The following is a 26,940-nucleotide window of genomic DNA, read 5'->3' on the forward strand; positions in this document are numbered from 1 at the left end:
AGTTAGTGTTAAATCCTTGGTGTGGAGCAGGAGGCCAGTAGCAGTCCCATCATGTTTGGTGGTGGGAGAGCCCAGCTGGTGGCTGTTTCCTGGTTGTCTCCAGCTTTCTACATCATCTGGCTCTGGGAAAACAACTTTGGGAAGGAGAGGGCTTTGAAATTTTCTTCTACAGCTGGGACAAAACCCATTAGAGGATTCTAAACTGAGGTGTTGGTATGATTATTTTAATTGCTCTTAAGATATCTAAGTGTTCATTTGCATAAATCAAATCACAGCTTCAGAATAATTATGCTATGCTTTTGGTTAGTTTTCATTTGATCAGAGTCATTGCAATGTCTAGCTCAGGTTTTATGTGGCTCATCTGCAATTTAAATGCCTATTACCAGAATTTTCATGTGCTTGGTATGAGTAAGTGATTTAATTAAGGTATTATTGGTATTGAATTTGTCTCTGGGAGCTGATCAGACTGGTATAAACCATAACTTCCCTGAAACCTTGTAGTTACACTGGGGTCTATCCAGAGCCTTTTTCTTAGTATTTAGCATGACAGATGAGTTTAGGGCTGGTGTCTGGAAGGGGACAAGGGGTCAGTGCAAAGAGGACACCTGGAAGGCAAAGTCAGTGCCTTTACCTCGATGACTCTGTCACTGATATACGAACTTCTGCAATGGAGTAGAACAGAACTCAGGGAAAGCACCTGCTTTTCGTGAATGGATTAGGTTACTGTACATCGTAATTTACTGGAACTTTGTTGTTGTTTATGTGTACATACCCATGCCCCCCTAAGTTATTTTGGGCCCTATCACATGGCTTGATCACTTTCATTTTCATCCCAGTGAAATTCTTTGAGCTTTGGCAGTCGTGACATTTGTCTGTTCTTGGAAGTCTGGTGGTGCTTACAATGAGTGGGTTGGATACCTTGGATAGCAGGTAGCACTGACTCACAATTAAGAACTTGTGCGTCATTTTGTGTTGTCATTGCTAAACATTTGAATTGGTTTTTCACTTGTGTTACTGCTACTTTTATACGTAGAAATGGTGGGAGGTTTTAAAGGAAAGCTGAGTTTAATAGCACAAAGGTAGGTCCCCCGCCTGAAAAATGACATGTAATGCTCTGCTGCAGACTCAGTCCTATGCAACCAGCTAAAGCACTTAACTGCAGTAACCTGCTGCTGCCAAAGCCCTTCTGCATGCACTGGTAAAGCGCTGAGGGCTTTGTTCTGGCCACAAGAAACTAAATGTAAAACAGCTTTAGACCAGCTCATTTGGAGAACGTAATTGTATCGTGTTTCTTCATTTAGAAGTAGCAGCTGCCGAAAAGCTTGGAAATGTGCACAATTTTCACTTGTTTTTTCTTTTTCTCTCCCTCTGTAGGTATGGCCTCACAAGTCTTGGTCTATCCACCATATGTTTATCAAACCCAGTCAAGTGCCTTTTGTAGTGTGAAGAAACTCAAACTAGAACCAAGCAGTTGTGTGTACCACGAAAGAACCTACCCGCAAATCTATGTGAATGGTAAAAACTTTGGAATTTCTCCCCACAGGGTTAGTACTTTCTTTCAGACTAAAAATCCATTTGATAGACCTCGAGGACAGAACTTTTGGTTGCAGTCAAATGCTGTTGCTTTAAAAAATACTGCAGGTGCTACAAAAGCGTTGGCAGCGTGGGCACAGCAACCTCAGCTAGAGGCCCCTCGGGCTGGGACGCAGGGAAGCCGGTTGGATCTCCTGGAAGGAGCCCAGCGATGTGGATTGAAGCGTAAGAGCGAGGAGCTGGATAATCAGAACAGCACGATGCAGATCGTCGATGAACTGTCCATCCTGCCCGCAATGCTGCAAACCAGCGTGGGGAACCCGGTGACGGTGGTGACAACGGCCGCGGCTTCCAAGCAGAGCGGTACCGGCGGGGATGGAGACTACCAGTTAGTGCAGCACGAGGTGTTGTGCTCTGTGAAAAACACCTACGAGGTTCTTGATTTCCTGGGACGAGGGACCTTTGGACAAGTAGTCAAGTGCTGGAAAAGGGGGACAAATGAGATTGTGGCAATCAAAATCTTGAAGAATCATCCTTCGTACGCACGGCAAGGGCAAATAGAAGTGAGCATCTTAGCAAGACTAAGCACTGAAAATGCTGATGAATTTAACTTTGTGAGAGCCTATGAATGCTTTCAGCATCGTAACCATACTTGTCTGGTTTTTGAGATGTTGGAACAGAATTTGTACGACTTCCTGAAACAAAACAAATTCAGCCCTCTGCAACTGAAAGTAATAAGGCCTATTCTGCAACAGGTGGCCACTGCACTGAAAAAACTAAAAAGTCTGGGTTTAATCCATGCTGACCTCAAACCAGAGAACATTATGTTGGTGGATCCCGTTCGGCAGCCTTACCGGGTCAAAGTCATAGACTTTGGGTCTGCCAGCCATGTATCAAAGACTATTTGTTCAACTTACTTACAATCTCGGTATTACAGGTAGGTGTCTTTTACTTTGGTTTTTTAGCTGGTAGTGGAACAAGGTTTTAGCATTTCTGGAAGTTAATGGCTTAAATAATTACTCTTCCAGGTAACTAATAAGAATGATTTGGAAAAGATAAAACCATCTAGGAATGTGCAAATTATGTGGTTGGTAGCCATTTTGAATGTGAATACTTGCTTTGAATGTTTTTACAGTGTTGTTTTTTTCCTGGAAGTATGTTTTGTGTTGCTCTCTGAAGTCATCACTTACTGTTATTTTGAGACCTCTGAGACTGTTTAAAAGGAAAAGAGAAAAAAATTATCTTTTGCTTGCCTGTTTAGGATGTCTTTCCAGCCTTCCTGACGTGATGGATTTTTTTTCTGTAAGCAGCTGGACAGTGTACTAGAAGTGCCATGTTTCTATATCCTATTGCCAAAGATTATGTAAATGCCTCTGTTTTTCTCCAGCACTTGTAAATATTTTCCCTAGTTCTTAGAAACTCCATTCTGACTGAGTGCCTTCAGCAGCTGTGGAGTTCAGTGGACTTCTGGAGTTAGGGAGTGATAGGATGCTTAAATGTTTAGGGTGATACCAGAAGGGTATTTAAAGTGATTTTGGTATATGGTTGCATTCTACTTTTGCCTGAAAATGGATGTATGTTTTTGATAGTTTTGTTTGGTTGTTTTTTTAAAGCTTTCTTTGAATAGTTAGCCAATCTGCCTGACATTTAAAAATTACCAATATTTAGTCCTTTTGTTTTCCTTATAAGCCAAATTTGTCTTGATGGAAGACCTCTTTCAGTTCTGCTTTGCGTCATTGGCAGTAGTATGTGCTGTGTATTGCCTGTCTGCCAATTCAGTAAGAAGCTAGTAAACTAGGACAATGAGTACTTTGAAGAAAATTTTGAATATTTTACGGCTATTCATGCTGGAAATGAAAACTTGTGCAGTGCAATTCTAGGCTTGATGAAATTAGTGATTGGAGTTCATGCCAGAGGAATCTATTTTTTGACTGGAGCTTGTAAACAAGGATGCTTCATGTACAGTGCTCACATAAAATATTCCAATTCATCACCTGCATTCTCTATTACTTAATTGCAAACTGCAGCAGAGGATTTAAAAACTACATGAAGTTCATCAGCAGAAAACTAAATTTGGAAACGATACAGAGTGATGCATGCCCACATTATACAAAAATGTATACAAGAGTGAATAAAAAATTAAGTAACTTGGGAGTTCATTTTGGTGTAAAAGCTATACACCACTTAAGATACCGTTGCTTTGGGCCTCTCAGGACAAAATCAGGCCAGGCTTGCAAAGGTGGCAGGAATTTTGAGAGGCTCTGGACAAGTGCAAAGGTCTTAGCTTCAGCTGGTCCATACAGAATCATAATCCAGCAGATACTGAGGGTGCATGGTCTGAGACAGTTTCCCTACCTATTTTGGCTTTTTTATTTATTTAAGCAATTACATATTATTGTGAGCTATTGCCATTTTTCCCTTCTCCCTCCCTGAGAACTGACAGAGGGGAGGCTGTGGACAGCCAGGCTGGGTGGTCCTACTGTAGTACTTCAGCCTCAACTAACTACTTTCAAGATTTTTTTTCTGTTTCAGATGGCTCAGTAGACAAAGTGTTGTGCTTTTTTTAGTTGCCTACGTAAAAATGTAGTAGCTGTAGTGCTGTTTTACTTGGTTGGATGTTACTTTGCACCTCTGTGTAGAATTCTGACATGCTTATGGGGTTGAGCAGGTCCATATGCTGGCAGGATCAATGTGCAACTCCTTGGCACCTTGTGTGCATTTTGGATGCTTGTATTGCACTGAAATATGAGCAAGTGAGGTTCCCTGTGGATGTTTATTCAAAAATATCATCCTCCAAGAATAAGATAAGATTTGTGGGTGCATGTATTTGTCTTGCCTCAATGATGTTGAATCATATGGCATGTGCATCTAAAATTTCGTAGTTAGTAAGTTGTGCTTAAGAGCTTTGTAAATATTCAGGCTTTGGTAGCTCATGTTCTTTGTCTTGTATAGTTTTATAATCCCTCTATAAAGTAGCATTTAAGTCAGTAATTTTTGAAAATACAAAGGACATAAAAAGAAGAAAAATGCTTAGGGTCCATCTGTTTGAATTTTTTTTTAATATATAAATATTGATTGAGATAATATTGAAAAAAAAAAAACTATACTTCACAATTACTGTCAACAAACGTTTTCCTTCTGAAAAGGTTTTCAGCATTTCGTCATGGATGCATAGCTCTCTACCCGTTGTGTGATTCAAACTAACTTTGTGTAGCCTGGCAGTTCCTCAAAATTTCTTTTTGTTCCTTTGGAAGCACCTGACTAGTGTAAATAATGTCAGAAAATGGGGATTTGATTCAAAAGGTTTCAAAATAGATGATGCTGGAGAAATGTGAAAATTCTTTTTGAAGAATGAGAAGGCCTTCAGAGAATATATTGTATTGAGATTGAATTTATTTTAAGAGAGATTGTGCTTTTTTTCAATCAAATAAGGAGCAGTTGTATATAAAATATAACTATACTTAAATGCTTTTTGTATTAGAAAAGACTGGGGGTGATAGTGCAGGTTTGACCTGTTTGACTATGACATGTTGAAACAAGTTTTACAAAACTGAATAAAGAGAAAACGTTGTTTGTTGTTGGGGGTTTTTGTTTTCATTTTTTCCCCCCAATCTGATCACTACTTCTTCTTTTTGTTCCTGGGACCATAGTGAACTAATGATCATGAGAATGGAGAATGCCACAAAATCTAGTGTTAGTGTTTATTTTGAATTCTAGTGTCAGTATTTTGCATCTGTAAGAGGAAGTGAGTAATGAATTGGAAAAATGAGTAATAAGAGGATTAAGACTCAAGGAGGGGAACATAATGTAGCCAGGTGAATGCATAATGAGCTGACTTACCTTTGCCTATAGCAGAAGGAGAGGTGACATAATGATGACTGTTGGAGATGTTTAGGCTACTTTTGTATGAGGAGAGGTCCTAAACAAGTGAGACTAACTGAATTTTAAAAGGGTATAGGCAAGCAGAAAAATGGAGACAAAGTGGATGGAGTGATAATGACTTGATGCTTTCCCATTTCTGTGTCAAGCAAAGAGAAAATAAGAAAATGGTTAAAACAAATATGAAAAATAGATTTTGATGTTTTGTTACCTTTTGGAAACTCCTGTTTGTTATATTGCTAGAAATTGTTGAGTATGGGTATGAGTAAATACTAGCTATGATACACTGTCTGAAGTCACAGATGATTTTTGTTTTAAAGATCAGATGTTATTCTCAATGCTCTTTCCCTGAAAGGCAGTGTCTGTGCTTACACGCTCTTTTTATGCTGGTCTGGATTTTAATAGCTGTGGACTAGAGAGATCTGGTATTTGAAGCCCTTTTTTGCTTCTGGCCTCACACGTTAAGACTGCTGACCTTTTATGAGTGATCTAAGGAGGTAAATAACTAAGCAGTGTGTACATTTTCAAAAGAAAATGCCCTTACATGCAGTGTAGGTGATCAAGCTTTTGTCATTTATGGAAATGGTATGAGAAGTGTGTTGCTGCCCGTTTGGTCAACTGCCCCCCAAATCGTGAAGAGAGGAGTGTTGCATCCTAAACAGAAAGCTTCTTTCCCCCTTATCACACAGTGCAGGCTGTGGAGGAGGAGAATAAAAACATCTGTTTCTAAGTCTGGTCTCTTGTGCTCATCTGGTGAGGCAGAAAGTTTTTCCAGGGCATGGTGTTTCTCTCTGGAAGTAATTTTCCTTTGTTTTGCCTCTTTCCTGAGGTGAGATGCATTTAGGAAAGCACGTATGAGAAGAGGGGCTTCGAAATGGCTGTCTGCAATGAGCAGTAGCCTCCAAGAGTCAAGTGATCTGAAATGATCAAGGTAGTGCTGCCCACCTGCTTCAGGGACCCAAGTTACCTTCCTTTCTGTTTCCATGGGAAGCAGTGGCCTTCTCAGTGTGTTGCATTCAGTGGTAACTCTTCAGGGAATTATGGCTTAATTTTTTTTCAAGGGGAATCACCTTCATATTGATATAATTTGGATTGTCTTCCTAAGGGGATTTTGAAAATGAGTCTTCAGTAAACCTTACCAAACTCATAATTCATAAAATCCCTCTAATATTGTGGATCTGACAGTAGCCATTGCAGGCGTAGGAGCGAGTGTGCTACTTCATTGCAGGCTGCTGCAGCACAGCCCCCAAAGGGAGTTGAACAGTGGCTCATCATAGCTGCCTCCATGGTCATTTCACCTCCTGTCTCCAAAGAAAACATCATCATCTTTGTGCTGTGTCAGATTATATTGCTGGTAGAGTGCAGCTGGAAGCTTGACTAAAAATGTGTTTTGAAGATAAGCACTTGGTTTCCCAACCAAAGGATGCTCCTTTTGGCATCCAGGGGTCTGCAAGCAAACTGTTGTTCAGCATAGCCAAATTTACTGGGAAAACCAAACGAGTGGGAAGCAATATAGCTGATCTCCAGATTAAACTGGGCACCAGCTGGACCCAATAGGCTGGTGGGCAGCTTCAGTGGTGTGGCAGAATGGAACGTGTCTGGTTAGTAAGAGATGCTTGTAGCTCAGAAATGTTTTCCTATTCCACTGGTGACAGCGGTAAAATAGGATCCTAGGTATTCAGCAGTGCATTCATAAGGAAAAGCAAATGTTGTGAGTAGATGCACTCAGTGCAGTCAACTCATTCCAGAACCGGACAGTGATATTCTGCCTCCAGCCTTCCAACTAAGGATAGCTGCTAATCAACAGACTTGTTCCAGACAAAATGCCAAATGTCAATAGTGTTGCAACAGAGCTCAGAGAGATGGAAAAATTGCTGTTGGATGTATTCCTGGTGGATGAGAGCAGGCTTTTCCCCCCTCTCCTTCTCTTACCGTCCTCTCCCATGAAGATCAGAGAGGACAGAGGAAAAGTGATAATAGTTGTGTTCTGTGGTCACGACACTGTTTTCACTTGCCCAGTCAGTTCTGCTGCCGCTTAAAGAGTGATTTGGTCTGATGTGGGCTCTTCTGTTTTAAAGGGTTTTAAAAAAAGAATAAAGTAGTTGAGCTGTGTGGTTTAATTACTGCCCGTGAGCTGGGCTCAGTGAGGGCTCTGTGCGTGCTCTGAGGCTGTTGCACTAGGACAGCTTTTTATTTATGATTTTTTCAGCTTTATGCTAAGTTTCAGAATATACCACCAAGAGCTTATGCTGTTTTTTTCCCCCTCAAATTTATGCAATTTACTAGATTTCTTGTTCTCCCTCTTTATTATATGCGTTCCTTCAAAATTAGAAAAAAAAAATTCTCATGGCCATAAATTCCCAGAGAGGCTTGTTTTCTCCCTGGCCTTTGTAACTTGGTTAGACGTAGTCCTTGTCACTCCAGGGACTCCTGAGAGCACAGGCTGACAGTGACTCTCCCTGGAGCGATTTTTGGAAATTGAATGTTTTCTCTCTGTAGGCTGGGGTTGTCAGCAGGATGGGTTGTTATGACTCAGTAACACAACCGTTGCATCCGAGTAACTTGACGATTATCTTCCCCTAATATCACATCAGCATGCAGCTTCTGTATGTTTAAAATAGCAGTTAAAAACCTCTATACAAATAAACATCCGTCTTAATACAGCTTTTCTTTATAGCAGTGACCAAGGGGAGAAGCTGTGCAAAACTGACATCTCAGGAAGCAACTGCCTTTTCAAGTTCACCCATTGCTGTTGTATACTTGAAGCTTCTAAATGAGCTTTATCTAGAGTGGGATGTCTTGGGGTTTTTTCTCCTTTCACAATGCCTAAAATTCTTGCTCATTATTTATTAAATTTTGAGGTTGATATGTTTAAATGAGAAGCAGAGCTCTGTTAATCAATTGATTTTTCCGTCAGTTTGGGAAGCGCGGTACGAGAACAAGCTCAAAATGCCTCTGTAAACAACTTGCACTTCAACATGCTAGCAGATGTTATTCTATCACTTTGAACTGTGCATCACCAAAGTGTATTGGGATATCTTAAAATAGTCAGGGGTGGTGGCCAGAGACGGTAGACTTCTATAGATGGTGAGGCTGTTTCGCTGTTGCAGTGAAATAAGCCAGAAGTACATGCTGCTGAGGTCGTTTGCTTGCTCAAGGTCAGCCTGTTCAAAGTCAGCTGCTCTGCTGTGAGCATGGTTACTGTCAGTGGTATATGTAAGAGAGTCCTGATAATGTAAGGAATTGCTCTTACAAGTGAATTGGGACACTTAACAATTTTTTTCCCCTCTTTAAAGTTGCAGAGCTGCAGCGGCTGGTTTATTTCCTTATCTGAGCAAACGGAACTTAATGTCAAGATAAGCTTTCATGGCTTGTGTCTGTGAACAAATTGTTTTATTGATTTGGCAAGACTTTGTACTTTTTGCATACTGTTCATTAATTGTTTCATTGAATTCCCATTTTAAACTTCTAGTTCATGATTAATAGGACCTAACAAAAACCTTTATGAGTATCATCCAGGAGTGGCAATCTTAGCTCATCATAACTTCATGTTTGTGTAGCTATTTGATAACAAATGTATTTTCAATTCTCTCATTATTTTCTTGTCAACATAATGTGGTCTCTAATACCTTATTATTCTTTGTTCATAGAAGCAGAAAATAAGAGTAGATATTTTGGTAATGGTGTGGAGTTTTTGATTTTGTGTTTGGGAATTTTTTTTTAAGTGCTGTAGAAGAGAGTGTCAGGGTTACTGTAATTTTGCAAGTTGTGTTTTTTTTTTTTTTTTTTTTTAAATACTCTCTGAAGATCCAGAGGAGAATTGTGGGGATGGGAGTGGATGAAATGGCATCCAGTCTTCATGTTGGGTTTTTTCCTGAGCTAGAGATTTTCTGAGTACCATAACCTGGGATAACACAGGAAGCATTTGAAGGTACCACGTACTTGCTGGAGATTCTAGTAATGTCAGCCCAGATTTCAAGTTAATTATGATTGCTGGAGCAACAGTGTAATTCAGACTTCAGATGGGGGTTCTCAGTGTTTAGATTGCTTCAGTTTGAACAGAAGGGAAATTCTTTCCTAATTTTCAAGACAAATGAGCTCATGGTTCTTGCTATATTGCATTTTTTCTGAGGTTGAATGATAGACCTGTGTGCTGTGGCTAAAGTTTTGGGAAGCAGCTTTTATTTTTCACACATTAAAATAGATCCTGAAATGTGATCCTTTTTTTTTTTTCACTGCACTGATATTTCTGTCACAAAGATCTGTTCATCGTACATCTGTGCGTACGGGAGTGTGGCTATATCAGATATCTCTGTTGCAGAAAATATCAGTGCTAGCTGCAGTGCTGTATTTGTAAATATTGTGACAAGTTGCTCCCACTGGGCTTCTTTTGAAAATGTGGCTGTGCATTTCTGGTGTAAGAGCAGGTAGTAGATCTGAATCAATGTGATCAAAAGTGAAGCCTCTGCACCGGCCCTGTCTCTTCCACCTGACATCCTTGGCTTCAGCTGAGAGGTGTTTTGTGGGTGAAGGCTTCTTCTGCATCTGTGGCATCCAGCAGGAGGGAAGAGGATGGAGGAGACATGTGGGAAGTCTATTGCTTGGAAAATCAAGCAGGTTGAGCAAGTGCAGATTGATACGTGAGCGTGTTTGGGACACTTAACACTCGTGTATTCAGACCAAAACCAGCAATAAAATATTAGAGAACTAAAAACCAAAATGTTGATAAGAAAAGAAACCTCTTGTGAATTCAGGCACTGATTGGAAAGTAGTAGAGGTGTCTGGGATAAAAATAAGTACTTAAAAAATAAATAAAAATTAAGTAGAATTAAAGTTTGTATGAAAATGAGTTGCCTGAAATGTCCAGACAGTTAAATTTTATACTGTATATTTGATGGTCCTTGGTCCTACAATGTTTTCAAGGTGGTTTTTTTTGTTTGTTTGGATTGTTAATAAAACAGCTGCTAACAAGTGAAATGGGATTAGAGGGCTGGGAGAAGAAAGCCAAAAGCATTTCATAGATAAGATTTTCAAGCAGTTGCATTTTGAGACTATGATGTTACCTTAAGAACCTTTACCCCTTCTGTAAATACCAAGGATATTCCTGTTGTCCCAGGACAGTGCAGCAATCTCTCACAAAGCATCTCTTTATGTGGTTACCTTTATTCAGAATTGCACTGTTGAATTTTCATCAGTGTTTTGAATGCTTTCTTGGATGTTTTTAGAATGATAAGGTCTTACCCTTGTAGTGAATCTGTAAGTATTCAAAATATTTAAACCACCCAATACTTAATGATGAAATCTTTCACAAGAGTACACTTTATTGTTTCAAGTGTAGTGCACAAAACCTTTCTTAATGTTGAAGATTAAAAATTAATGGGAATTTAAAATGTATTTTAATTGCCCAAAATTGATTCTAGGAATTGAATTGAAACAGATTTTATTGTTATTTTTGTTACTTTCTCTCAATAAAACTTAATTCCCTGATAACTTTCGAACATGTGCATTTCATGGCTTCTTTGAAAAACTGCAGGCAACACCTGTCACCTCACTGAAGTACAAGGCTTTTGTATAACACTACATGAAGCTTTTAAACTGCATATTACTGTTGTTTTATCAACTGATAGGGTGTGCTGTAGGTCATAGATCAGTAATAGCACTTGATACTTGCCAAAAAGATATGATGGCAAAAGCCATGTTCACGCTAATAGTATTGGATATTGTTCTTGGTGCCTTTTTTTTGAACCCCAGTTAATATTTAAATTTTTGAGCTAATTTTCTCACCCTTTCACTGCTTACCATCCAGTCAAGATTGAGTTTGTATTTTTTTATATAAATTATGCTACACATATTTTGTTGAGTGTTTTTAGTATCTTGAAGTATTCTTCACTATGTCCACACACCTGTCCCACCCATCACTATAAGAATGTGGCTTCTGAGCTGCATTTAAACATCTGCATCTTGTATGTGGCCAAGTTTCTGAGTTCACTAGGGTGGCTATAGTTCATGGGCTTTGGACTTTGTCTTATGGTATATCTGGAGACTATGCCATAGGTTTTTGGCTCCTCTAGAGAACTACCTGGTGAATGAATTCTGCATTGGATGCTCCCCATGGGTCACAGCAGGGCTGGAGAGACCTCCAGCTGCTCCTCTGTTTCTGGCAGTAATGTAAGGACTTGCAAGATGCTGTCTGTGCACCATGTCCTTGCTATTCCCATCATACAGCCATTAAAGTTGGAAAACTCCTCCAAGATCATCATACCCAATATTTGAGTGAACACCACCATGCCAACTAAACCATAGCATGAAGTGCCACCTCTACACATTCTTTGAACACTTCCAGGGATGGGAACTCCACAACTTCCCTGGACAGCCTGCTAATGTTTAATTGCTCTTTCTGTGAAAAAAGTTTTCCTATATCCAAACTGAACATTCCTTGGTGCAACTCGAGGCACCCTTTGTTGTGTCACTGGTTACTGAAAGAAGAGCCTGACCCTCCTCTTGCCAAAACCTCCTTCTAGGTGATTGTAGACAGTGACAAAGTCTCCCCTGACCCTCTTCTCCAGGCCTAAACACTCCTGCTCTCTCAGCTGCTCCTCATATGCTTTATGTTCCAGATTCTTCACCAGCTTTGTTGCCTTTCTCTGGACACACTCCATTGTTGTGCTGGCTCAGCATTGTGTGGAGATGATTCTGGCTTTGGACACTTTACCTCTCTGGAAAAGTAGCTGGAAGTAGAGCAGAGGGCCTCAGCATTTTTGGTAACAAGAGCTGGAAAGTAGAACAGGAGCATATAATTTGTAGATTATATGGTATGGCTTCTGGCTGTGCTTTGGTTTTCATATAGCCTCGAATTATTTCAACAGTTTCCAGTAAGAAAGTATTCTTAAATTGAAAGCTTTCCTGTACACGCAGAGTAGCTGGGAAAGCTCTGTAGTTGATGTCTGTCTGGCTATGCTGAGTAACTTCTGCACAGAGAGGCACTAAAAGAGTGAAGTGCTTAACTGATTCTCAGGTTTATTTCTGCTGGTTCTTTTACTGGTCTCTTGGCCCTACCATGAACTCTGAGTCTTCTCTCACTGAGTTGACAGTGATCTGTTTTTTTCTGACCAACACCACTTACATCGCTGGTGTTGTCTTGCTTTATGTAATTTTCCTGTTTAATGTAGTGTTTAATATAGGCAGCAGTTGTTTAGCTGCTAAAAAAAAGGTTAGGAAACTAACTGGTATTTAACAAGGGAGGAACCCTGCAACCCTGCAGGGTATTACATAGCAGGAGAATTAGGAATTAGCATGTGTCATTAGTGCCCCAGTACTCCACCCTGCCCGTGGAATGACTGTCCCACAGGGATGGTTGCTCATGGAGTGGTGCCATGTGCCGTTTGGGATATTCAATTTGTAGCCATGTAGTTGCCTTCCTGAAAGAACAACGTTGGGATTGCCTAAGACAAATTAGCTCTAATTTTGTTCCACTTAATCTCTCCACACACCACTTCTTTTGAGGTTATGATTATTAAGCATTTGCATATATGAAGCACCTTTTTTTCTTCATGTGTCTGTCTGTAGCATCATTATTAGACTGTGTACAAATACCATCAAATGACTCCCCCTGACCCTGTTCTCACATAGAGGTATCTGATACAAAATTAAAAGAGAAGCCCCCAAATTTAGTCTAATATTTAATTTACTAAATTGGATGGAGCTCACGCCCATATGTGGTTTCCTGTTCTGTAGCTATTTTTTGACACTTCAGCATTTTCATTCTGTGTGTCCAGAGGACTGAGCTTGCATGAGACCACTGACTCTCTCTTGCAGACTTGTGTGGAATAATGCCAGTGAAATGCCCGTTCAAGTACTTTGTTAACCAACGTATATAGGTCATATTCCTCCAAGATACAGAATCTGGATCAATGTAACCATTTCAAAGAAGGTGGTGTTACGTGAGTGTGGAATGCCAAGTGCATAACAGCAACCTCAGCCCTTCCCTCTCCTTTACTGACACAATGAAAATTCTAACAGAAGTTAATTACTTTATAATTAGTGCTGTTCTCTCTCCAGACACAGGAGACTTGCAATTTCCTAGTTTTAGCATGGTCCTTGTTTTGGGTTTCCGTGTGTTTCTGATAGTGGGTGCCAGGCTGATGCTCAGGGGAGCCAGAGACTGTGTGACAAAATGTGTACCTGTTGGAAAACTCATATGTTAATCTGTGGCTGCTTAAGTATGGCAAAAAGCTGCTCTACTTGGTGGTGGTTTATTTGTACATCCCACCACTGTGTATTGCACACGTGCATGCTCTCAGTCCTCGTTGGTCATGAGTTGCATCGCTTTTGTATTTTAAATATGTATGAAATTGGATGTAACAACTCGTTCTTGCTGTTGTGCTTTGATTTTAGCTTTGCTCTTTAAGTTTAGAAAGATGTTTTCAAACATTTTTCTATTTTAATTTTTTCTTGTGGCTTTACCTTAAGAGATGGCTCTTTCCTTTGTGAGACAAAATTAACATTTTGTCAAGCACGTGATTTACATGTTCTGAGGTAAAAGGCAGTACACAGGTTAGTGTGTTCTAGCAAATCAAAAAGTACAAGTATTCTGTGGTTTAATGGCAGTCATTGGAGCGGATTCATTCTGCAGTTTTCAAGTTACAGTGACATAGCTTAATTTTTCTTCTGCACGAGACAGTGTCCATGTAGTTCCTCTTTAAGATTCTTGGAATGTTTTCTTTGAGTTTTCCGTTAAGAGAATGGTTACAGATAAATCACTGGAGTTTCTCTGTGTGTGTTGCACTTCTAACTTGCCGGTGGTCGAGCTGTGAGGACGAGCGACAGCACCTTGTTATGAAAATGGACTGTGATCAGCTTGTTGGAGGGGGCGTTTGGTGGCCTGCACTTGCACTTCTGAAATGGGTAGTGCAAGAAACTCCTGCAATAAGAAATCTGATGTTTACTGGATGGGTGTAATCTAGTGGGGATTTTTGGAAAAACTTCAGAGCTGACCTCTGAGCTTTTTTTGTTTGACTGATTAATGTGCATAAAGCGTGCCTTTGTCCCAGTACCACTGAACCTTCAAGTACTTCAACCCAAATCTGACAGGAGATGAAAATCCCCAAGGTGTCAGGGGCAGAGGTATGAACAGCAGCTGCAGAGTAGAGGGGAAGATTCAAACTAGTGACTGCTGCAGGGTGAAAAGGAAGAAGCTGGTAGTTATTCTTGCTGTTTTGCAGTAGCTATTTGGCAAGTCAGTGTGTGCATAGCTCTGGACTAACTCAGTAATATGTGTGTTGCCTTTGTATGCTATAGGAAACAAAACAGAGATCTAGGGTTGTTCATTGTTGTCTGGGGAGAGTAGTAGTGCAAATCTGAAAAAAACAGCAACAGTGAAGTATAATTAGGTCCAGTGGCTGTTGATAAGCTTGTTTACATTTGTGGGGCATGACAGCAGATTCTCTTCTTCAATAGAATGTGGCACAAAGACTTGTGGAGTAACGTGCGAAAAGCTTCCTGACTTCTGAAGTGGAAATAGTTTCCTGATGTTGACTAAGAGCCTGTGCTCTTAGTTCTCTCTCCAGCTCATTGCTCAATGCTTGCTTCTCATGACTAGCACTGCCACTGCAAGAGGAACAAAAACCTCTGCAGACAGGGCAGGGAACTTTATTTAAGAAAATCAAGACAAAATGGTCATACCCCCCCAAATGCAAACAAAAACCCTCCACCCAGCAACCAAACAAAGCCACAAACCCCCAAAAGCAAAAGACATCCCCACCCAAAAGTGTATGGGGAATGGGAAGAGAGTGCATGCTTGGAATCACGTGAAGATAACTGTAACTGTATACAGCTGTACTTATAGGATTGCCTCCTCAGAGCAGTGTATTGCTGTATTTAATTTTCCTTCTGTTAGGTGCTTTGGTTAGGTTTTTAACTATCCCTTGAAGAAACAAATATTTTATAATGTCTTGCTTGCTTTAAACTAGTATGTTGTATCTTGTGCCAAACTTCTGTAGGTCTGAGCCTAGGAGTAAATATCTGAAAAATTAAAATTAGCCCAGATTGTCCTAAAATACACTCTGGTGCTTGACATCTGAAATACTATAATGTGGGATTCTTCACATATTTCTGCTAAGCAGAGTCCTTTAACTGCAGCAGCTTGAGAAGGAAGGAAAAGTACTTTATGCCTGTAAATGAACTTCAGTGGGAGTCACATTTACCTTATTGTTATAGCATAATTAGTTCTGTGGTTGGGGAGTTCTTCCACCACTTGGAAGTGTGTGGGTCTACCACGAGTAGTGGTCAGTCCTGTTCTGCCTCCTGGAAAACACACAAGGGTCAGCATCTCCCACCTCGGCCCTTGGGGTGCAGAATGCACCTGGAGAGGGTGTGTTGGAACAGCTCCCTGCTGCTCCAGGTCAGCAGCACTCCGGCCGGAGTCGCTGGCTAATCTGTGTAATTATTTTGAGTATTTAAGTATCTGCAGTTAAGCAGCCAGGCTTTGCTGCCTTAATAACATCTTATGCAATGGGACCCTTCCCATGCTCCTTGCTGGCTCAAGGCGACATGGCACGCTGGAATTTTGGTGTGCAAAAAAGGTGGGAGTGCAAAGGGAGTCGCTGGAAAGGGATGATGTGCGATTAAGAATATCTTCTTTTGCAAGTCAATTTTTTTTTCCTTGTTCTTAAATCTCTTGTACAACAGTTAGTCCATTTTTTGGTTTTTTTACATTGAATGAACTGTTACATGTTGCTAGAGAACTGGTAACTGAAAGGGATTAATACCCTGGGTTTTAATTTATGATGTGGTTTAACACAGCCTTTTTTATTGTTTGTCGCACTTAGCTTTTGATTTAAGCTGGATTTTAAGGAAAATATTTTAATTTTTTCACTTTTCATTTATAATCAAACTAAATTTCCAAGTTGTTTTTTCTTTGTCATTAGTCATAAACTTTTTTTCTTTATTGGACTCAGGTGTGGCTTGTCTAAGAAAAATGCAAAAGATTTGTTGTGCTTTGAAACCTGATTTGTGTAATTTGCATAATTGGCAAATGCATGCTTAGGGGTACTGTTTTTGATACATTTTAAAATAATAAAAATAACTACTCCACACAGATTTCTGTGATCAACAAATGTATCTCAAGGAAACCTAGATGTCATTACAATGTAATTTCCTTTGTAAAGGGGGAATCTTCCTATGCTCAATCTCATTATTTTTCTTGTATTACACATAACCCATTCAGTAAAAGATGGAATGAGGCAGAGGCTGCCTCTAATAACTTTGTGAAGAATGTAAACCCAGCTCTGAATGATCAAAGATGCAGTCAGTGTCCAGTCTCTGCTGGTGACTGATAGCAAATGCAAAGGCAAAGCAGCAAAGAAGGTGCATTTGTATGTGTGGTTCCTTGTCTCCTAGCTGCTGGCAGGCTGAGCTCTCTAGCTTCTCTAGGTTGGACCTTTTGTCTGGTAGCACATTAAAAGTAGTTTTTTGTTGCTTCTTTTCCTTTTTATTTTTTTATTAATGACATACTACACTGGCAAAATTGTACAGTGAAGCTCCCCAGCCCAGTTCTGCTTTATGAAATAGATTTTGTGTTTGTTGTGTGAGAAGGTCCTGATGAGGAGCTGCTGCGTGGTGCAACAGGCAGTTTTATTGCATGAGTGACCAATGCTTTGAAATGTGATCACTGACTGCTGATGTTGCTGAGGCAGACAAGAGCCCAGGAAAAGAGGGTAAATTGCATTGGAAAGATGCTCTCATGAAATTTTCCAAGCAGCCCTGTGTCAGTTCAGTAGGGTAGTACTTTTTGCCAGTACAGAATGAGGAAACTAACTTGCTTTCTGAGTCCTTTGTGCAGCCAGCACATTGGCCTGGCCTGTCCCTAACAAACATGTTTTCTTTGGATTGTGTTCCCTTTGTACTTTAACCTTTTTGGTTATTCCCCTTTGGCCCTTCATAGGGGTGTTTTGGGGCCCTTCATTAGGAAGGCCTGTGCTCTTGTCTCCCACCCGGCATTATCAACGTCAGGAAACAGAGAGTGTTGTTGGGAGACGAGGAAGGAAGTTAGACTTCAAAATTCCCCAGTTTGGAATCATTTAGGTTTTTTTATTGTTTTTGTTCCTGTTACTAAGCCTAACTTTAAAATAAATTCCCTTTGTGTGAAGTACAGTAGTAACAAATGGTGACGCCACTTTCAGGGTTCTTTTTTTCGCCACACCATTCTTTATTGAAAGGCTTTTTTCAGTTTCTGTCTGATTTTAGTTAGATGCTGCAAATGGAAATGAGATTTAAAAAAAAATGAGGGTTCTGCTTGTGTTGTCATGGTTCTTGATGATTCCATGAAGGCAGAGAGGTCAGAAATTCCTCTTCCTTGTTTACCTCTGTGTTACCATCCCACAGAAATGTGAGGATGAGGGCCCTGCAAAGGATGGGGCGCGTTTTCCAGTGGCATTACCCTGAATGCAGGTTTGTGCAGGAAAGGTTATCTCGAAGGTTTTTTCTGTTCGTTCCTATCTAACATCTCTGTGTAAAATTTGTGTATTGTGTGTGCTAAGAAAGGGGTGGAGAAAGTGAGTGTATATATCTGAGGGTTGCTTTTGATAAGAAAAATGTAAACATTTTCATGAGAAGTATTTGCTGAGAATGCAGAGCTGGATTTGCTTTCCCTAGAAAACATCTGAGAGTTGAGTTCCAGGCGATAGTCAATTTTCACGGCATCAAAATTGAATTGTTTTTAAACTAAAAAAAAAACCAAAACCCCACCAATGTTGAAAATCAGATGTTAGGTTCTTGGTTGGCTGCAAAATGTATTTAGCCTTCCAACCTATGACTGATGTATGGTCTAATTTCATTAGAACAGGTAATCCTGTGTCATGCATCTCTTGAATGTTCTTTGCAGCAGTTTTTTTAGAGCACTTTGGGAACAAATTCATGATGAGCTTGGTGTAATAGTTGCACACAGGATAAAGAAAATAGCTTATAGGTTTGTTCTGGAAATGATGACTTGACAGTTGCCTCCGGCAGTGGAATTTAGCTATCAATAGTGTGTTAATCCAGTTAAGCAGAGAGCCTTTCATAGGGAAATAAGAGTCATGTGTTCTAGCTAAATAATTACCTTTAAAGTAATCATGCAACTTGTAAACTTTGCCTCGATATTTTGGTGATTTCTTTTTTTGACACAGTTATGACACAGCAATAACTTCTTATTGAAGCTGTGGCACATGCAGTGGCTTTGGATGGTATTTATTTCAGAACATTCTTATCTAAAGCTGTGTTGATATGTGTAAGCACTGACTTCATCAGCTAGTTTTTGCCTGTTCCTGTTTACTGTTTAGAAAATACCAAATGTATGACAATTGTAATTCAGCTTGTGTTTATACACCAGTTTTAAATCATAGCAAGCTTGCATTGAGACATACCGATGATTTGGAGAAGTTTATGAAGCCAGTCCTCTGTTTCACCTGGTTAGTAGGTGTTCCCAGGGGTAAGTTTTCACCATAGAGATCCCCTGGACACAGTTCAGCTCCCATTGTCTTCCCCCTCTGGAGGTTGGGTGATGAAATCACCTAGAAGGAAGAAGAGCTGGTTAAATGCATGATGACTTCCTTCAGTTAACTCCTGGTGGAACTTTAATCTCTCAGTTCATCGATTTTTAACATTTTTTCCCCCATGCTGAATAGCAAAACAAAAAAACCTATGATTTCACTTGTCTCTCATTTCAGTGGGTGTACTTGCACCAGTGGGGCATAAGAAATATACAACGCAGTGAGGTATGTGCTTATTCTGTAGAATGAAGCCTATTTTTGGTAGTCCTCTGAAATTTGGTAGAGATGCTAAAAGTGTGCCATGTTAGGATTGCCACACCATTCTTTATTGAAAGGTGCTGCTATAGAGTCCTTAACTCTTGCAAATGTAAGACATTTGAGCACAATTGTTTTGTTTCAAATGTTTGAGGCTGATTATAGGCTTTTTTCTTTTTCTGCTGATGAAACTATAATCACTCAAAATTGAACGCCCCCTCCCCTGACCTTGGCAGATAAAGTCTCATGATGCTTGTTAGGTTGGTTGGTTGGTGTTCCTGATAGTTTCCCATGCTGCTTTGAGGTTGGAAAGATGATGGAATCAAGTGAGTGGCAACCTGTCATCTGCTATAGTTCATATCAACTTAAATCAGGGAAATGCAATTGAGTCTATTTTTGTCATGTTTAAAATAATAAAAATGATTTAGAAACAGGTCTAGCATCTTTGAGGAACCTTCACACCTATAGTTTTATAAATCATGTAAACCTGTTTACATCAGGTTTAACTGCTGGAGCTCCATAAATATGTTGCATAGGTATGGTTTTAAATTGCAGAAATGATCACTTCTTATTCTATGGGGCTGTAACCACCTTTGGGAAAGCTCTTTAGTAATCGTAATGCTACAAGAGGCTTAATAAGCCTTGAAGTCAACGCTGTAATGCTACGCTGGCCATCCTTAAAGAACATGAAAAGGTAGCAGAATGTAATGTTCTGTTCTCTGTTTTGTAACAGGGCCATCTTGCCTTTTATTTCCAGGGACACTTGTTTGAGGTCGCTAAGGTAAAGGCTTGTTTCCTTGGTACCTCACCAAAGCAGCTTTGTCTTTAGGTACTTACAGTACCCTACCAAGGCTTGATAAGTCAGTGACATACTTTTTGTAGACTTTAATTATTTTCATCTTCAGATGAAAATTTATTTCAAAAACCCATCTTTGCTGGATTTTATGTCTTTCTCAGTTGGTTATTTTTATGTTTATAAAAAATTGGTTATCTTAAATCATAGAACAAACTGATTTGCCTAAGGCCATTTGCAGCGTCAGAGACAGAAAATAATAATAATAATAAAGAGTTTGTCTAGTTCTGAAATGACTAATGAAAATACTTGTATTTATCATTATGCTCTAATGGACTCTTTCTCATAAGGTTATGTTACCAGGCTGTAAATCTCTTCTATTTTGATTTTGATGTAGATCTGATACTGTCCTTGTTTCCAGCTATTTATTCTCAAGAGGCTATTTCTGTATAAGGCTTCAAGTATTCCAGCATCTCAGCAATTGTCTGATAATGGATAATTTTGCTGCTCCTTTCCCAGCATCATCATTAATGTATATGTTGTTTACAGAGCCTTGTCAAGGCTGTTTGACAGCAGCTCTTCCTGGGTAATTGTAAACAAATTTGTAAGTCTGTCTTGGCAGTGGGATTATTGCCAAGGATTTATTTAGTATATTGGCCTGCTTGTGGTAGTTTATGCTACCCTATTCATGGATAATATAATTTCTTATTCTTGTGTAGTCAATACTCTTTGCTGCTGTCAATCTTAAAATTGCCATGTTGCGAGGAAGACATTCAGGAAACCTGATTATGGGGAAAATCATGTTACACAAAAATCCCACTGAGCTGATGATGCTGATCCTGTCTGATTTCACCTATAAGCTTCGGTCAATGTCAGGGACCCAAAAGAACTACAGGAACTTAATGAATATAGAAAAAAGCCACAAAGATTTTCCCCACCAACTGAAGTGTGTGTGTACAGACTGCTCAGACTGCAGGCAGCAAAGTAGGACATTGCTGAAATGAAGCTGGAGTTGGAGGTGTTTTTCCTTTCAATAATACTTTTTTTTCCCTCCCTATTTTAGCATATGCAGGTTACACTTATGCTTGTAGGTTGACTTCTTCCTAAAAGTGAAAAGCACAATGTAAAACTGCCAGAAAACGTAATGAACCTGACTCAAAAGGAAATATTAACTCTATTAACAAAGACACAGCAAGGCTGTGCTGGGAGCCTTACTAAAAAGCAATGACATAATTCAGGGCTGGCCTTTGAAAGTTTGTCCTGTCAATTTGTGGTGTGACAACATAACCTAAAAATAGCTGCTGGGACTAAGAAAAAAGTAGCTCTTTAATTTGAGTTGGTTTTTTTTTTTCCCCCATGGAAAATTCGTATATGCTAGAAACAAAACAGTGTGGAATTCTACACATCTCCAAGGAAATCACAGATACCTTTTTAGTAGAGATTTGTCAACTGGACTTTAGTTTTCATCTTTTCGAGGAGCAGGAGTTCCAGGTAAATACTCCCACTGTGCAGACTCTCACAATGCTGTAGCCTTTAGGGCAGTGTTCAGGGTTTGGCCATCACATGCAAAATAGTCCAAGTTCACAATTACTTTATTTTTGCAATTTTTGTTAGTTGTTGATGCTTTGAATAAATTTTTAGTTGGCATTATTTTGGTTTTGTATTTTGGTACAGGTCATTTGAAAGTTGAACCCAGAATATCTCCCTGGCCTAGTATGGTACTTAGATGGATTATGGGCTTTATGTGGTGTATATTTCCATTCTCTGTTCAGGACATATTTGAAAGTGTTTCATAATCTTTATTGGTATTCTATTAATGCGTGTTTAATAGTTCAAATGAAATGACAGTTGTGTTCTTGAAATAAGTATTGCTGTTATTTTTTAAAGTCCAGGAAATGTTTATCGCCCCTCAGACTTTTCCAGCAAGGCCTTGTGGGGCCTTGTGAAATTCTGTATAATTCTTTCTCTGCACTCTGAGAAGACCAGGCAGTGTAGATAACTTACCTTTCCTTTTCCTCTTAGAGACAAAAGTTCTTCAGCCCCAGCTCAGGGCACTGTGCAGTCCGTGTGCTTCAGCCCAGTTTGAGCAGTAGCTCTTCTGTAAATGAGGGGAAAGTTCCCTGTTTGATCCTTGTTGCTTCTGTTATTATTGTCAACAAGTGTGCCTTTCCTACCATGAGCCTCTGTCTATATTGGGAACGGAATGAAGTTTTTAGCCATAACTAATGAGCTACTTGCCATTGTTAGTGTCCTGGACCAGGCTCAAAGGATTCACTCAGATGAAAGGCTCCCATTATTACCCAGTTATTATCTATATCTCGTTTCTATATATATATATATATATTTTCTTTAAACTGCACTACCTGCTTTTAACCTTTATTTGCTCACAGCAGAATTTTAACATTAAGTGTGATTAAAAAGAATTCCCAGTATAATCTGGTTACCCTGACTTCTTCCTCTAGTGTGGTGGTGGAGGGTTTGGGTTTTAGTATTAAATATCAGGCAAGAACGGCTTTAAAAATATCAGCATTTATGTAGTGAGAAGAAGAAGTGGAAAAAAATCCTTACCCTATGTTTGGGTAGATGCATTTTGGATGTAAATTGACTTTAAAAATCTTTGCAAAGCAGGGCTTGCAGAAATGCTGGGGCTCTTTGCTGTAGTCACGTTCTTGTCGTAGCATGTTGTCAGGGTCTGATGTGACATCAATTCTGAATGTAATAGATACATAGTTAAGCAGTTTATTTTAGGATCCAAAACTCTTCTAAGAATAGACTGGCTCTTCTTTCAACAGGAAAGGACAAATAAACTAAAATGGAAAAATAGGGAAGGAAAAATAGGAAAAAAGCAGAGAGGAAAAAGCATCTGGGGAGAACAATAAGAGGGAAAAACCAGCAGCCTTGTGCTGTTGGGGTTCAAGGCTGGGGTGGAACATTTGGAAGGGACCATTGCATACGGATTCTTTCAGCACACTGGTGTAATGGGAAGCAAGTGATGGGATGTGCTGGAAGGCTGAGGTCTTACAGTCTAGCCTACCAAAATAGACTTGTGTAGTTTTCCCCGGGAGCAGTCCATAGGTTAAATTCATCAGGGAGGGGAAGAAAATAGCGTTTTAAATCTTCTAAAGTAATTTCTTAGCTTTGTCGGAACATTAGCAGGTGATTTTCTGTAGTGCTCCAAAGCTGAGGTGCTGCTGTATGTCCCCATGGCTGTGTTAGAGGGATCACTAAGCAGTGGGTAAGGATGAGACCTGTTCTGGTGGTGTCATGTTTACACCATGAGTCTAATCATAGAAATCTGTATGGGAAAAACTCGCCAAGTCAGCCAGTCGGATCACTTGCCAGAACAGCATAAATACTACAGCAGTATTCAAATTAAAATTAATGCTGTTAAGTGTTGATGTGTACTGTGTGTTGGGTGTATTTTTCTGCAGTGTTCTATGGAAGTTACAGATTCCCACAGGACATTGAGCTAGAGATATAACCTTTGGGTATGAATCCAGCAGAGCATATAGTATCTAGAAATATTTAAAAATATTTTTATTCACCAAAAGGTCTCTACTAGTGTAACCTTGAGAAAGCAGATTTAATTTTTCATGTGTGTTAATTCATCTGCCCCAGTTGCTGCTCTGTAGGTTTTCTGTCATAACTTTCATTTTACTATTCTTTCTGATTTTTTGTGTTTAATTTAGCAGCTGGCATAGATACTAAGTGTTTAGATAACACTTTCTATAGGGGAGTATTCAAAGTGAAGTGGATTCTGGTGTTCCATTTATTTAGTGAACAGGACATGAATCTCCAGTGTGAAGCTGTGGCATCAATACATGACATTTTGCAGGACACTACTGTTTAAATTGTATGTGCTTTGAATATTTGAATTCTAAGTGATCACATTGCTGTTAATAGATAATATTTTTTAAAATACTAGTTTCTCCTACAAGTCTGTTGCTTGTTTGTCTTTCAAAATTAAACAGCTTTAACAAGCCTACTGTCTCTATTTAGCCTGATGTCATGTTGTCAGTGTTGAATCTCAATTTGACAATGTTTTTATAATCTAGTATCACTACATAAATTATCTGTAATGAAAATATGGATTTTTTTCTAAGATTGCATTTTTTTTCTTTTTTTTTGGTGTTAATTTTTGGTGAGTTTTCTATGATTTAAGTAATGTAATTTTAAGTCAAAATTTTCCAGTTTGAGTTGCAAAATTTCACCAGAACATCACTTTGCATCACCCAGATGGGCATGTATCAGCAGTTTAAAAAATCCTTTTCACAATGGACAAGGATGTGAGCAGATTTTCTTACTCTGTAGAGTACCTGTGTGATGTGTTTGTCTCCAGTGTGCCTGCCTGGAGAACTGCTCTGCAACAGCTTTATGCTGGAAAATTATTTCATATAGTTCAGTAGTTTCATGGTTTATTGAACTCTTGGGCTGAGCTGCAGACCTGCAGCAGGCAGGTGTGTTGTTGCCCTGTGTTGGAGGACAAACTCTTTTACAAGTGTTGCTGAAGAATGAAAGAAATTTTCCTTTGTGTCTTCAGGTTGGAATTTTCTTTGGTATTGTTTTGGTATGGGTTTTTTTGGTTTTGTTTTGGTTTTTTAGTTTTGTTTTTCTTAATAGCTGGTTGAAATAAAGTAATATGTAATGATTTACTTGATTCTTGACAGCAACATCTTGTGTTCTCTGGTTTTTTTACCTGGACTATGCCAGTAACAGAGACCCTCATGCTAATCAGTGATATTAGAAACTAATTCCTCTTCACATTGCACTGTGTCTGCTGGTTTTTTTTACAGCAGGATCTGACTGCTTGCTTCTTTTAGCACCATTGTTACTTTGTACCCTCAGTCCAGTTGTAGTACTGTTGTCATCAAGGGTTAAAGCATAAAAAGCCTTTGCACAAAACTGACGTAATTACAATGCCATGTCATTCTTGACAAGGATGCCACAAGCCAATGCTTCTGAGCTTCTTACTCTTTTGTAGAAATTCTCTACCTGTTCTTAAGCTGATGTGTTTGGGCACTGCCAAGTCCACGTAGACCCTTAGAGAGTTAGAAACTGTTATTCCCACAGAATCAAGAATAACAAAGTAAGGGGGGGGGGAAATTAAGTTCTAACATGTCTGATCTGTGAGGCCTTGAAACATCCCATGCTGTGCTCTTCTCTTGTCCTCCTCCAGAGCTGGAAATCTGTGTTTGATCCTCTCCTTGGGTGGAGGTCAGCTCGTGGTTGCCAACAGCCCCACTGCCTGGCCTTCCACAGCTACTTGTGCTTGCCTTGACTGCAATCACTCTTCCAAACAGGATCATTTCAAGTCTGGTTTTTTTCAAAAACAATCTAGACAATTCACCAGCTCATCTTGGGGGTTTGTTTTGTACAAAAACTCTGTACAAGATTTTGGATGTTTTCCTTTTCTGGGCAGAGGCAATATCTGTGTGACCATCTCTTGCAACCTTCGAGCAGTGCAAGGATAAAACACTGCAGGGTCGTCCCACAGTTAGGAGGAAATTGTACAAGGACACAAAGGGTGTTGTCAAAATTCAGTTATTGGTAAGTAACCTCATTTGACACTTAAAATATATTGACACTTTGCTATCCAAAATGTAAATGTATTAAATAGCAGACTTTATTTATCAATAAGGCATCTGAAGATTTATCTCTACACCATTTTGTTCATTGTATTGCTACATCAGTATCTACTTTGCTTAATTTTCATGTAATTCAAAAACTGCTGAACATATCAAGTGTATAAATAAATCACTCGGTAAGTCTTTTCAAGGAAAATCAAAATCATGAAAAGGCAGAGGCATAAACATCTTCTAGTTTTAATAAAATCAACTCCTCATTTCATGAGAGATAGTGGATAATTGGAAGAGAGTCTGCTGAAATCACTTGTTTTATTACTCTCATCTGAATAAATCAGACAGGAATAACTAAATAATGATTATCTTCAGTATTTTTGGTAAGTGGTAAGAGAAGGTATATTAGGTTAAAATAGGTGCTTGCTCTTCCAAAACGAAATTGTTTTTCAGTATCAGGAAAAAGATCTAGGATAGTTTGTGATTTTTTATTATTTGAGGAAATTACCTAGGATTTATTTTTCTGTCTCATTTAATTTCTTGTTGAATTTTCTTTTCCCCATTCAGTCATGAGCCATAAGCTCTAAAGAATTTTTTTTGCAGTGATTGCTTCTTTTTTCTAGGAGTCATGTATGTGGGCCGCTTTCTAGATAAGATTTTTAAATCCTTCTCTGGGGCAGGTCAGGGTTCAAAGTTAAACTGGCAGCTGCATGTCAGTCTTGTACATTATATATTTATCACTGGGAGGCTGTGAGGGGAAGTAGATCTTTTCTGGCTGTTGAGCATGCATAGTCCTATGAAAATGTTTTATGAGGCAAAAATGAGGTTTTATTATTTCATGGTAGAAGAATTAATACTGTGACCATAGAAATTTACAGGAGATACAGCGACTCATTTGCTTGTGTCTTCACTGCCACTTCCCATGCACCAAACTCCTTCAAAGGAGGAATGAAACTAGGAATGAGGGGATAACTTCCCTTATCAGCTTGAACATAATTATTCTCCCTGTCTTTTGTGGTACATGGTGACATAGCCTTGAATTGCAGAGGCGGTGGTGTTGAGTCTTTCTTGCTACCTCAAAGACAAAGATGCCCCTATCCAGCTTAAATAACATTTCCTGAGTCTGTGTCTAAGCACTTATATTTTTGCTTTCTGTTTAAGTCCTCCTACATGCTCAAAGTTTAAAAAAACACCCCCCAACCAGTTTGCTACTTATATACTTCCTATTGCCGAATCATAAGAGTTAAAACAACCCTAGAAAACAACAAAAGCCAGGATTGTGAATGTAAATCTAGAATTCAGTTTTTCATTATTGACTTGCTGCAGCATTCCTTCCAAAGGGTAGGGAGGAAGGCTCGTTGTCTGGCATCGTGTACCA

At 39.3% G+C, this 26,940-nt stretch overlaps 1 protein-coding gene across 6 annotated transcripts in view; it reads left to right on the top strand.

Annotated features, from left to right (window-relative positions):
- HIPK3 (homeodomain interacting protein kinase 3) overlaps positions 1 to 26,940 on the top strand; it is a 68,373-nt gene that overhangs the window by 13,980 nt on the left and 27,453 nt on the right. For all 6 annotated transcript variants that reach the window (XM_069016525.1, XM_069016528.1, XM_069016529.1 and 3 more), the window contains exon 2: positions 1,375 to 2,470. In XM_069016525.1, the coding sequence (XP_068872626.1) occupies positions 1,377 to 2,470 (1,094 nt within the window). In that variant the 5' untranslated portion in view covers positions 1,375 to 1,376. The remainder of the gene's footprint in view (positions 1 to 1,374; positions 2,471 to 26,940) is intronic.

This window comes from Aphelocoma coerulescens, chromosome 5, assembly GCF_041296385.1.
Source record: "Aphelocoma coerulescens isolate FSJ_1873_10779 chromosome 5, UR_Acoe_1.0, whole genome shotgun sequence".
Taxonomy (NCBI): domain Eukaryota; kingdom Metazoa; phylum Chordata; class Aves; order Passeriformes; family Corvidae; genus Aphelocoma; species Aphelocoma coerulescens.